Here is a 13584-nt window from a genome sequence, read left to right as displayed (position 1 = left end):
AGAGATGATGAAGGTTGAGGGTGAGGAGCTGAGGTTCTGGGGGAGGCAGATGATGGAGCTGCTCGAGGTGACGTCACCTCTCCTTGAAACCGGCCACCTGCGATATTTCACGTGACAGTTTCGGCTCGGATACCGAATCCGTCGGAAAAAACTCCCCATCCCCGCCGCGGATAAAAGGCTTCAAGCTTATCATAGCCGCCACAAGTGTCGCACCATAATTAGCTGTAGACCCATTTTCTTTTTTACATGCAACTTGCACGCACCAAGCTGAACATCTCCCTTGATTTCGGCTAAAAGAGTCAAGAGATAACACATGATTTTTGATCTAGTAAATGTGAGGTGCAATGTCATCTCCCCTAAATTACGAGAACGTACTATGTGTGGAAAAGTTAAGTGGATGTTAAGGATTGATCTTCAACATAAAAATCTCATTTTTCTACGCAAATTAAAGAGCCTTTTGTAATTGAAGCGGAAACAGAAAAACACCAAGAATTCACGGGGAAGTCCTCCACCAAGCCACTTGCCAAGTTGGAACTGAAGATTGATAATGCGGAGTAACCAAACACCAGCTTGAAAATGTGTGTGCCATTGATCATGGCTAAAGACTATGTAACACACCTACCCAATTCAATTCTCCCTGGAATTATTTGATGGTCTAAAAAATAAAGCAAAACTGGGCTGTTGCTTGGCTTCCTTCCTGCCCTTAGCCTCCTCCATCAATAAATTCTGTTTACATCATGCAAAAATATTTTGAGGGGGTTTGAAACATGAAATTCCCTGCATACAGTGAAAAGTTTGGAAACCCCCAATCCAGGAAATTGGTAACCCAAACCCTTTTTTTCTGCATGCTGGTTGGTTGATAGAGTAAGAGTTTGAGGCATTCAGTTGCTGCTTCAGGAGCCCCAATTTCTTGAATTGGAGGGGGGGGGGGGCTGGATTTGGTCCTGCATTCAGAAAGATTCACATTTTATGAAACCCTCTAAACTGGTACTTTGACTTCCTGCACACCTTACACCTAGGGTGTTCAAAGTTGACTTGCATAAAATCATAACACCATAAAATCATAAAATTCTGAGGTGAAAAAAATATGTACACCCAAACAATCAAATTAGAGCAACATTTCTAAAATGGTACATATAAAATCATCATTTGAAAGTTTTATGATTTTATGATTTTATGTAATGAAAATTTTATGATTTCAACTTTGAACACCTTAACCGCCAGAGTTTCCTCATACTCTTCTTCCTCCTTTGGCACAAGAGACTTACTTAATTTCCCAGAACACTCCCCTAACGTGACGCCATATTACTTAGAGATCAAAAACATCACTTGCCTCACTTCAGTAACCCAAAGCTCTCCTGGAATCTCCTGGGCTCTGCCAATCTGCATGCAAACCCTGGCTGCATATAGTTCCAAGACAAAGCTAGGCTAACTTCACTAATTGGAAGGGGGACACTGTCCTGCAGGGACCCTCCACAGGAGAATCTGTGCCATGTGGAGCCACAGGGGTAGAGAACTGGAAAAATGTGATTTTTCAGTCCTTTCTGGATCTGGACGCACCATTTCTCACTGGGCAATAAAACTTTGGGGGGGCAAAAGAGGCAAAAGAGCATGAAGAATCTCTGTGTACAGCACATCTATTTGTCAGGGCCTTGGGTGACCGCTGAATTCCCGTCTTGTGACTGAAATGTGCTCTGCTTTATCCTGTATTACACCTCTTGCACTATACAGAATCCAAAGCCAATGATGTTGCATCTCTGATTCCAGGTCAACAAGAGGGGTTGAGGATTTTCAAAAATAGTAGAAAGATGAGGACAGTTTGGGCCATCCCAGAAATCAAAAATAGTTCAATTAAAAAAAGTCCCCGCTAAAACGGTCTCTAATCCCGCAGGGTCGACATAGCATATAAGCCCCTCCTTTGGAGGGTCTTTGCGGGACAGCGCTTCCCCCTCTGGTAGGGAATTCGCTAATTCAAGAGTCTAGGAGACTCCTTCATTTGGCTGCACCTCAAGCAATAAGGAATCCCCTGAGAATCCTTGGTCAACATCAAAATCCTCAACTTCCTATGATGCAATCAGAACTGCAGAGTGGATTTCCTCGCACAGACAATCTGCTTCCGGCTATGGGTACGGATGTCCTCCCATTTTTCGAGTCAACCTCATTTGCTTAGAAACCTTTTGGAAAAAGAATGCAGTGTGCTCCATTAGATTGTCACATTCTGCATGATCTGTGATTGCACTGAGATGGCATTTAACGAAAGACATGAACAATTCTATCGAAGAATATCTGCTTCATCTCCCGTTTTTGCACGCCCAATGTAAGATTTTTAACTGCTCATTGAAGTTGCGCCTAGGATTTCAATTCGAAGCATTGGGATTGGTCGAACGGTTTGTTCTAAAGTAATAGGGGAGTTTTAGTAAGTAAGCGAAAAGCAAATCGACGGTAGCCCATTCAACGATGGATCTTTTGACAAACCTCGGGAGGAGCGATACAGCAGACAGTCTTTCGGTCTAGTGGACAAACCCCCCTCACACCAGGCGGCACGACTGACGACCAACCAGAGCAGAGGAAGATTAAAACAAGCGGGAATAATAGTATCAGCTCAACGCATAACCTTAAATGCAGAACCTTGCGTGACTTACAGGAGCTGCCGCTTTGACACATCAAGTTAGATGCATCTAGACCATTGTACTTCTGTCCGGAACAGCTGGTACTATCATTCATTGGGCCCGGGGTAAGCAATCTAATGGGCGGTAAGATGGTCATCAGTGATCGAAGAATTCAAGAGAGCCATACTTTGAATGGTTTAGCTCACTGGCGAGTCTTGCAGTTTTTTGCATTCAAGTCTTGGTTCTAAAAGAATTGTCAGGTCAGTGGGAGGAAGTCTTGATAACAGATAACGGCTCGGGGGAGATTGGAAGAAGAAGTAGAGAATTTCGACATCTTTCGCACCTCGAGACAACACGCAAGGTTTTGATCAGCGGTACAGAATTCCGCAGATTTGTCTGAACCCAGCCCGAGATGCGAAAGTTCGGAAGAAAAAGAGGACGGCAGATAAGATCTCCGTCAGCGGTGTATGCGGCGAATCGGGCTTGGATAGAAAGACTCGCCAAACACGAAGCTTGCTCGGACTTACAAGTCTTGCCATCCTTAGAAACACACGCCCTCGCGAATGCGGGCTGATTGCCAATGGTCACCCCATCACAAGTAAGATACAATTGTGAGCTTGCCGTGCTGATGCTAACGAGTGAAAAGGCGAGCATGAGCCCTCCGAGCAGCCGAGCAGAATACATCACGATGCTGAGGCGGCCTTGGAAGAGAACAAAATTGTGAATAATCAAAGGCGAAACGATGAATTGGATGGAGAAGACTTCTCGTTGCAAGCAGCTGGGGAAAAGGTAGAGCCCGGCGCTGGTGATGATCGAATGGCTTAAATAATAGGCCTTGGGAGCGGCGAGGCTTTCTTTTGGGCCCCATATTGGCACACCGTCACAGCACTCCAAGCCTTTTCTTCTCTGGTCTTTGTTTTCAAGAAGAATATGTACATGGGCCCGTATACAGAGCACTGGCGCAAAACCATAAACAACAGCATGAGCGGTTGCGTGAACTCATCGACACCTTCCTCCGGAGGCGACAATGAGGCACAATGGAGGCATCACATAACCGCTCATACCGTCATGTGTTTGTGGCTGTGCAGTCCTCTGCAGTATGTGTGCGCGCATGTATTCCGGCACAAAACGTGGCTCGATGGGTGCTCCCTCGATGGCCATCGTCACCACTGGACCCCCGGTGGCACCAGGTCCAGACTGGAAGAAGGTTCTCGATCTGTATCCAGAACACTCGTGTCACCATATTTTTGTATCCGATTGAGAGCGTCCTCAGGGCTCTAGAACCGAGCCGCTCGAACATCGGGGCGGGCGGGGGGAAAACCCTGTGTGCCGGAGGGTCTCTTCCTTCGAAGGTTCGCGCCAGCCCAGGCTGCAGCGAACTTTTAACCGAGTCTGACCCCTCGGGGGAGCGAAGGAGGGGCCCAGCGGCCGGCATAGCCTCAGGCAAGTGAGGGACTTAGAAAGACTTGTTAAGTTAGGCGTGATCCAGGTTACAGACATCCTGGGCTGCTTTAATTGGCCCACACTTGTATCGAGCTTTTTGGGGGTATATTGCAATCAATTTCAAGGTTTGATATATATACAGTCCAGACCGATACGAGAAGCGTTCCCATCAACAGTGTGTAGAAGCAGCCACACCAAACACATAAGTACTAAGAAGAAAAGATTGATTAAATTATATTGTAAGTCTTTTTATAATATATTACAAGTGTGTGTTTTGTTCTTCCGTTCCCATCCTGTAGAAGAAGAAGAAAGATGTGGAAGGGTGGAGGGAATGCAGGCGTCTCTGGACGGACAGACCACCGAGAAAGCAGTGTGTGAAAGGAAGAGAAAGAGATAGCAAAATGTGAGGAAGAGAGAGAGGCCGATTGCGAGGAAAATAAGCATGCTTTGTGGGCGCGTTGTCCACGAGGGGCGGACGCGGGCGAGAGACAGGAGAGACGATACTGAGGGAGAAGAGGAAGAAGGATTTCCAGTGTTCTGCTCTAGACAAGAATGAGACGAAGAGGAGCGATGCCGAAGAAAGAGGGGCGGGGGAGGCAAGAAAAAGAGCCAAGCGGGCGGGAGATGATGGTTTTGGCGAGGGCTCAGTCGGCCCCGGGCTGGGAGAGCGACTCGGAGGCGTCGTTGGCGGGGCCTGGGGGCTGGGAGGCGTCGGCGGAGGGGTTCTTGATGGTGATCGAGAAGCCGCTGACGTCCATGAGCTCCTTGAACGTGGAGTCGTCGAAGGAGGAAGCTGTGGCATTATGGTCGACGGGGGTGGAAGCGGAGGGCGCGGGATGAGAGGCGGCCCTGGAGGCGCGGTCGTCGGCGGCGCGGGCGTCGTCGTGATGCAGGCCGCCCAGCGAGTCCCCGGCGGAGGCGTAGAGCGCACTGGCGCCCACCTGGGAAGGCGCGAAGATCGCCGTCTGGTCGCCGCCGTTCGGGTCGGGGGAGGCCAGACAGCCGGCGCGGCCCTGGGCTTGTTGCTGGGCGATCGCGAAGGCTTGCGAGGTGTTGGGCGAGAACAGGAAGCCGTCGGTGCCCGGATGGGCCACGTCGTGCTCGCCGGCCGAGGCGGCCAGCCCGGCGCCCAAGAGCTCGTTGGCGGGGGCGGCGAAGCCCTGGAAGCTCGCTTGGTGGTGCGAGCCGTCGGCCGAGTACATCGCCGACTCCGGGCCGAGCGACTGCTGTTGTTGGCCGGTGGTGTCCACGGACGCGGCTACCGCCGCAACATGCAGGGCTACCTTGCGGAGCACCTTGAAGCCTAGCCACTCGTCGAAGAAGAGGTTGACGATCTGGAACGAGCCGAAGCTCGAGGCCGAGCGCAGCGTCAGGTCGCGGATCAGCTGCGAGCTCACAAAGCACCAGCGGACGAGCAGCGAGCGCGGGCTGAGGGCGCGCTCGCCATCGGCGCTCGGCTGCAGACAGCGCTTGTAGGTGGCTTCGACAAACGAGATGAAGTGGTCGATCGTCACGTTCGGGTTGTTCAGGATCGCCCGGAACTCGTCGAAGCAGCCGCCGAGGATCTCGTGCTGGCAGTTCGTCACCAGCGCGGCTTGGTTGCGCACCGCCTCGAAGTCGATCCCGTCCCACGCCTCCGCCATGTCTTTCAGATTGGCCGGGTTGCTGAAGATGCCCGATAGCGCTTGGGCCAGTTGGCAGATTCCCAGGTTTCGCACGACCAGATGGCCGAAGCGGGCGGCCAGCTCAATCTTCGGACCCACAAACGTGCTGGGGAAGTTTTCCAGGGCGGCTATGATCACCTGTTCCATGTTCTGGGCAAGCTGACGGAGCGAGCCGAAGGCTTGTTGAGGCATCTGGTTCAACGTTTGGGAATGCAGATAGTCCAAGATTTCCTAGGGAGAAGAGAAAAGTGAGTTACTTTTCATTCGTGGCTAGGACATCCTGGTGCAACTCACATCATAGACCACGGCATCCGCACGGTAGATCAGGCTCATCATCAAGGAATGGGTGATGCATTCCCGACTGGAAGAATCCATACTGGTCCAAAATGTGCGCAGGGCGAGTTCGAACTGGAAAAGTGGCTCGGATGATCAGATGTTTGAAGATGAGAGAAGAGAGAGTGTGCGGAGGACTAACCTGATCGAAGCGGTAACTTTTGACGGAATCCAGAAGGGTTTTAGAATGATCGACATACATGCTCCAGAATTCTCTGGCTTTTTGATGGTCGAGGTCGTGAGCCAAAGGTTGGTTGAGGACCTCGTCGAGGCTAGGCAGAGCCATGGGGGCCCGGAAGTCGGATCCGTTCGAGTCCGAAGTGGCATGGGAGAGCGGCTGGGAGCTTGCCAATGAGGACATGCTTGGGCGAGCAGTGCGCGGGGTTTGGGGCTGTTGGCCATCGGCATCAAGCGACATCATGCCTTGGTAGCTGTCGTCGACCGACAGGCTGCTGGGTTGCATGCTCACCCGCCGGCTCGGGCTGTCGTCCGAGTCCACGTCGTCGTCCGCCGAAGAGGGCGTGTTGCCGTTGTGGGATGGCTCGGGCTTCTCGCTTTGGCTGAGGTTCATCAAGATTTCAGCTTCTTTGGCCGTGGCGGGACGGATTCCACAGTCTGATGAACAGGGGACAGTCAGCTCGAGGCAGTATTCTCATTTTAAAGTTAAAGGAGAAACTCACAGTGGTATTTCGAGTTGCCTCGGACTCCCAGCCGCCGGGTTTTGATGTTGGGAAAGCTCTGTCGGACAGATTTTCCAAAGCTAGCCGAGTCTGCAATAACAGCAAACAGTAGGATTAGCGTACAGTTAGCGGATGAAGAGGCACGAGGCTTACTGATCGGTTTGATGTCATACTGCTGACATATCCGCAGATATGATCCGTAGAGCCCTTGCCGGGACACATTGCCATCAGTGTAAGAGATGTAGGAAGAATTGAGCCTGGTGGTGGTGGTGGTGGTGGTGGTGGTGGTGGTGTAGAGAGTGCTTTGTCAGGATAGAAAATGTTCATGTTGCGCAAGAATGGGTAGAACTGACCATGCTTGGACAAACGCCTGGCGGGCTCTGTCGGAGGCAGAAGTAGTGACAGCGGTGCGAATGTGGTGGGCCAAGGCCTCGTAGGTCTCCGTGCTGTCCAGCGTCATCCGGCCCATCCGTGCGCCCATACCTCCGACCATGGAAGTGTTAGCCATTCCGTTGGCACCCGTCATGACACCCAGCCCGTTCGAGCTGGTGCCGTTCATCGGGAGGGTGGTGGTGCCGTACGAGCTCGAGTGGCCATGTACGTTGGCTACGGCAGCGTAGGGGTCCATGAAGGCGCCCGCGGAGCCGAGGCCGGTTTGGTGGTGGTGGTGGTGGGGGGCTGCTGAGCTGGAGGAGGGGTTTGTCCAGTCTGACACCGAGCTCTCACGGGATTGGGAGCGGAGGAGCTGGGCGAGCTCTTCCTCGGTGTTCGAGGGCGCATCGCTGGCGACGCTGTGGCTGCGCATGAGGTTGTTGGATGCGCCGGGATTTGTGGAGGGATCGTTGGGGTTCCAGGGGACCTGGTCGGTGCGGAGGCCGTAGGGCCTCGCTTGTGCGCGGGCGCGTCGCATCATCTGGATCTGGGAGGCTTTCCGGCCCCCGGTGACATTTGAGCCCGCTCCGATGCCTTCGGGCGAGTTGCCCTCGGAGACGGAGGTGGGCTCGGTGTAGGGGGAGGAGGAGGAGGAGGTGGAGGAGGAGCGCTGGTGGTGCTGCTGGCCGGGGAACTGGTGGTAGGCATCCGCAGAGACGGGGACGCCACCAAAGGCCGCGTCGGCGGAGACGCTGCCGGTGTAGGAGACCGGCACGGCGTAGCTCTGGGGGTATTGGGCGGGGTCGTAGTGGGAGTGGCTGGAGGCGAGCGAGCTGATGCTGCTGGCGTTGCTGACATGGCGATGGTGGTTCTGGGGGGGATGTTGCTGGGGGAGATGGTGATCAAAGTGATGAGAGGTGGCCTGCGACATCATCATGGTCCTTGCCTGGGGATAGTCTCCGGGGCTGTTGTTGCTGGGGGCAGGCAGGAAGGGCTGGGTATTATGGAGACTGGGCGAGCCAGTCGCCGGAAGGAAGGGCTGGCTGGTGCTGGTGGGAGGGGGGGGCTGGTGTTGCTGGAGGCTGGCGCAGGGAGGGGCAGCGTTGGGGGGGAGGAGCAGCGCGGGGGTGGTGGTCGTCATGGCTGGTGTTTTTAAGCAAGCAATCGGAGATTTGCCTGCAGACGCTGACGGACTGGCGTGGGCAGGCCCAGCTGGAAGAAGGCCGAGCGGGGGATACGGTGGGGCTGGGAGTCAGCTCGCAGCGAGTAGCCATGCCAGCAGCTGGTGGGCATGCCAACGGCTCCACGCCTTGGCGACGGCAGAAGTTCAGGATATACTATGTATCATGTCGAGCCTGCAGGGCTTTCCCAGCTCCCGCTTCCTATGTAGTGTGGCCAGCCGGGCTGGTACATACATACATAGCGTGTACACTCCGCCAGGCGGCCGGACATGCACTAACACGCCAATGCATGCTGTGCATCACTGTACAACATACATACATACACTCGCGCCTCGCCCACAACATCAGCCGCAACAAGTTAACGAGGCGCACAATGCCGCGCTCCCCGGGGATCGTGCCCCCGGGTAATCAAGATTAGGAAAGTACATATTGATTTAATATGGAAGGGATAAACACACACAATAAGGCTTTCTTTTGTATGCAAGACAAGGGATATATGTAAGAGCAAAGATATGTCAATATCTGCATCAAAAAAGAAATGATATCTAAATAGTTAGACAATGGAAATATCATCACAGGTACAATCAAAGTCTTGAAATCCAAATGATCATAAATCTCTGTGATATGCACCTTGAAGCTTTGGCCAAACATCAACTCACATTGGCCTGCAGAGGGGTTCACACAGCTTACAAAAAGTTCATGTCCATGGATGGCCCATCAAATTGCTCACAAAACCAAACTGAAACCTAGACTGTGGCAAAATAAATCCCTGCAAAGTGGCCAATGTGGGCCACATGTGAAAAAAACAACATATTTAGCTAATAATCAGAGAGTAAGCTAATCCAATATCCCCCTATTGGCCATCTAACAAGCAGGCATTTAACTCAATCAAGGTTGAAACTAAATAAGATTCTCAGGGCCCATTTGGAGCTGATATAATCCACGCAATATATGTGGTTTTTTGGCTGACATTTGATCAGGCCCGCCAAAACTTGATCAGATGTCACAACAATCCACATTATACCATGCAACTATATCGGCTCCAAACAGGGCCTGAATCTATGTCATGATGAAAAGGGAACTTGGAAAAAAAAGTTTGGTTTCAACTCAGCCCATACTGAACACTTACTTCAGTCCAACCTGGACTGTTCAAATTGCACAGAGAATCTTCTGTGGGAACACTTTACAGTGGCTGCAAGTACATACATCTGTTTTTTTTTTTTTTTTTTTTTTTTTCTTTTTTCAATTGGGGATGAATAATTCAACCTAATTTAGCATTTGACTTACTTGTAAGTCATAAAGGCACTGTTTGCCCTGCAAGTGGGTTTAGCCAAAAGTAACTTCTTCTGATGTGGAAAGTACTACTCTGAATTGAAGAAAAAACAATTCAACTATATCACCAGGGGAGTTTGCTAAGCACTTGAGTACAAGTGCCATCACCCTTTCAGATCTCTGGTGGAACTTTACCCTGAAATGATACCAAATTTTGTGTTGGATTTATGCTTATTTTTATGCTAAATTGATGCTGAACTTTTCTGAAGTTGCATTGGAAATAGGTTCATATCAACTTGAAACAAAACCCAACTTGACCATTTCAATTATTCTGTGTTCAACCACAACCCGCAAACCTCTACGCAACAACAAAAAAAATTGCAGACCACTGTGTGAGATGCCTTTGGCCCTCACTGGATCTACAATTGGGAGGCATGCTCTAACGCTTGACAGGAGCTCTATTTTAAGATAGTACAACACTTTTTTCCTCCCCAATCTGTTGCCATTCTTTTGTCCTTGCTTTCTGTCATTATTTTGTCGCTTGACATTTGTGCATGTACATTAATACAATGGACTTTCAAACAATTTTGGATGTGGTTCCCTAAGCACATCTCACATGGATGTTCTGTTATCCAGCTTTGGTTGCACTTGATGGAAGAATTGATTAAAATGGCACCAGTTGTATTTCCAGTCCTTGAGGTCTGGAAGCATCACATCTTTGTCTACTGCATTGGACATAGATGCGGTGAATATTGCACACCATTTCTATAAGTCTAATTGTTGCTAAAGGCAAGCACTAATACATATTGGTAGAACTACATTGGTACAAGGCACAACCACTCATATCTGACTTTATAAAAAACCAACAAAACTGCAGCATACCTTGAATCTTGGTTGGACCTTAACCAACAAACAAACGCACACAACACAAGATGTAGGACTATGATTGCAAGACCACCACATGAGAAAATTTGGTTTTCACTTGATCTGAAATGGGGGGAAATCCATGGGTTCTTGAGGAAAATTATTACATACCTTGTCTGACTGATTTTGTCTCAAGTGGACTGTTGCTTGACTGTGTTCTTGGAGTTCACCATAAAAGCATCAAACTGAGATGCCACTGCTTCTGGCAGCAATTTGGGTGCAATCAAAATTATTGGACTGGGACCTTGTGTCTCAGATGCAATATGTTTCTATTCCAGACAATCTCAACCAGCTCAACTCTTGAGCAAGTCTGCAATAAAGGCTCTACTATCCGCCATTGTCTGGACACTTGAAAAGCAACAAAAGTAATTATTCCCTTCACCAAATTTACAGTCTTCTCAGTCACATATGTTACAGATTGCCCAAGGATTGGACAAAAAAACCTCTTTGAAAACCTGTCCACAGTCTCATGGGCTGTTTGTAGCGGAGAGATCCAGCCCTGGTAAATATATATCTCAAAATGTTCTCTATGGCCCTTATTGACTCTGGTCCAGAACTCAAATATTTGCATGTTTTTGAGGGCCCAATGTCAGTGCCATAAAGTTCCAACACTATAAATTTCAGGGCCAACACCTCAAGCTTCCATCACAAAATTCCAGCTGGAATCCAATCCTTAGAAAAAAACCACTTACAGGGTGTCTTCAGAGTAACAGTTCCTGCAGTCCTTACCAAAAAGACTGATAAAGAGCAGGTGAGCTATCAAAAATTATCAAAGTTGTGTTTGAAATAGAAATCTAAAAGGCAATCCATGGCATAGAAAATTGGACATCTACATATGGACATCTATCCATTTGATTTTAGTAAAGGCGGCGAAGCCGCCTCTGAAGTCTAGTTGTAACTATCCTAGAAACCATGTATATTACATCAAGCACGTCTGGGCACATGCCCCAGTCCCGCTTGGCCAAGCGCCACTGGGGGTTTGGGATTTGCCCAGGAATCTTGATTGAGGAGGTTGGGCAACTGACCAAGCTTGGCACATGCCCAAGTCCCGCTTGGAACACAACAAGCTCTGGGAAGATGGGATCATCGCATTAACATCAGTATCTAGTATATCTAGACTGGTGTGTGTATGACTATTGAGGGCCAATACACATGCTAGTTTTGAGGAGGAGAGAATTTCTCCTTCTCAATGGCTGTTCTGCAAAACGGTCATCAAGGGGGAACTACTTCTTGGTGGACAATACCTGTATCAACGGTGGGCCTCTACGCTACACTACGCTACAGGGCCACTTAGCGTTAGCGTAGCGGCAAAAAGCGCCCGCCCATTTTGAGTAGCGTTAGCGCGCTGTTAGCGCCGCTACGCTGCGCTACGTTTCAGCGGCGCTAACAGCGCGCCAATTGTTTGTTAGCGTTAGCGCGCCGCTACAGTCACTACGCTACAGCGCTTTTAGCGGAAAAAAAGGCCTTTTTTTCAGCTAACAGCACTGTGGCGCACCGTAGCGCGCGCTCTTTTGCGCCCTGCGTGTGTAGAGTTAGCGCAATTGCGCGCATCTGCGCTAACGCTACGCTAACAGCTAAATTAGCTGCGCACCCTTTGCGCCTAGCGTTAGCGCAGAGAAGGCGCAATTCCGCTAACGCTACGCTAAAATTTAGCGGAATTCCGCTACGCTACGCTACGCCACGCTAACGCTACGGTTAGCGTAGCTGGCCCACCGTTGCCTGTATTGACCATCACAAAGGCTAAGTTTCTCTTCTTGATGACCTGTTTGTTGACCAACCATTGAGGAGGGAAACTTCTCCCCTTGATGGCCGCAATCTTTGGCAGGCGTAGCACCCTTTCTTTGCCTCGGCCCAGCAGGGCTTTGTGCCAAACCTGGCAAGCTTGGCCGTGTGTCAAGCAGATTTTTGGGTGTGCCACGCGCGCTTTGGGCTCATCAAAGCTGGATTGGGCTTCTTTACCCCCAAACTTGTGCATGTGCACAGACAGGCTTGATGCAATATATATCTGCATTGCAAAGAAATTGAAACTTCTTAGCAGAAACCAGGTTTTTATTGATATAATAATACATTTTCATTGATCATGTGGTTATCATGTCTTCCACACAGCTCAAAATATGTGAAAAAAAAAATTTGTGGATTTTTATATGTACCTATGTTATCAAAGTGCACAAATTCAATTAATAGTTTTTCTGCTTGAATCACTTGAGATATGTATTGATGTGTGGGAAAAAATTCACTTAGTGGATAATTATATCTTTTGTATTTAATGGTGCCGTAAGAATGAGTCCTTGGTGTTAAAATGTGATTTTATTTTGAACTGAGCTAGCATCATTCACTGGCTATCCCCTTGATGTTTTTTTGAATTAAAGGATGGAAAATTTCTAGCTCACCCACCATGACCACCTTGTGATCTAGCAGGTTGCAGACAGGCAACACAAGAGAGTTGGAAGTTTGGGACAAGCTCAAGGGAACACCAGACTAGCCAGGTGTTTTGAGTCAATTCAGACCATAACCACGAAAGGATGTGTTTACACATGGGTAATTTTTTTATACAAATTTTCAAATGTTTCACCAAATATGCTGGTTTTACCTGGGAACTCAGCTCAGCATCACTTGGGTGTGTGGTGATGTATGTGTCACAAAATTGTAAACGCACACGGTTGTGTGAAAAATTCATCCAGCTAGCCCCTCAGAAAATGCACACTAAATTCAAACCAGATCAAAATCATGATTCATGAAAAAACTCCATTGTTGGCAAGGCTAAGATACACTCTCCATATTATAACTTGTCCCAAGGGGAACAAGTTTCAGGGCAAGTGGTGAGTACTCTCTTGATTCATACACTTCCCTTTCACTTCTGTGCACCTAAAAAGAAAGCACAAATTACAAGGGTTCAGATTAACCTACATAGTACATGGTATGTGTTTACACAGAGGTCAGAAATTATAATTCTCAAAACATTTTGATTGTTGGTGAAAGCTTGGGGATCAAGTAAACCTAATCACTAGATCAGAAGACTTGAACATGAATGATCAGAAGAATTTGTGTGTGCAGAAGACTTGAACATGAATCTTGAGCATGAAGGAGCCATAATTATGGTAAGAGG

At 49.1% G+C, this 13584-nt stretch overlaps 2 protein-coding genes across 2 annotated transcripts; both read right to left on the bottom strand.

The window, feature by feature from the left end:
* Positions 1-2349: 2349 nt before the first annotated feature.
* On the bottom strand, positions 2350-3293 carry PtA15_16A250 (uncharacterized protein; the record flags this gene model as incomplete). Its single annotated transcript, XM_053163923.1, has 6 exons — positions 2350-2394; positions 2476-2546; positions 2643-2743; positions 2816-2853; positions 2953-3005; positions 3137-3293. 6 exons carry the CDS (start codon positions 3291-3293, stop codon positions 2350-2352), a joined length of 465 nt encoding a protein of 154 aa, XP_053027899.1.
* A 1403-nt stretch (positions 3294-4696) lies between these two features.
* PtA15_16A249 (uncharacterized protein) lies at positions 4697-8242 on the bottom strand (the record flags this gene model as incomplete). The annotated part of the gene is made up of 7 exons (XM_053163921.1): positions 4697-5947; positions 6011-6124; positions 6192-6664; positions 6730-6809; positions 7083-7335; positions 7456-7711; positions 7820-8242. 7 exons carry the CDS (start codon positions 8240-8242, stop codon positions 4697-4699), a joined length of 2850 nt encoding a protein of 949 aa, XP_053027898.1.
* Positions 8243-13584: the final 5342 nt, after the last annotated feature.

Source organism: Puccinia triticina, chromosome 16A (assembly GCF_026914185.1).
Source record: "Puccinia triticina chromosome 16A, complete sequence".
Lineage (NCBI taxonomy): Eukaryota > Fungi > Basidiomycota > Pucciniomycetes > Pucciniales > Pucciniaceae > Puccinia > Puccinia triticina.
Note: the sequence above shows the minus strand (reverse complement) of the source record. Positions and strands in the feature narration are given on the sequence as shown.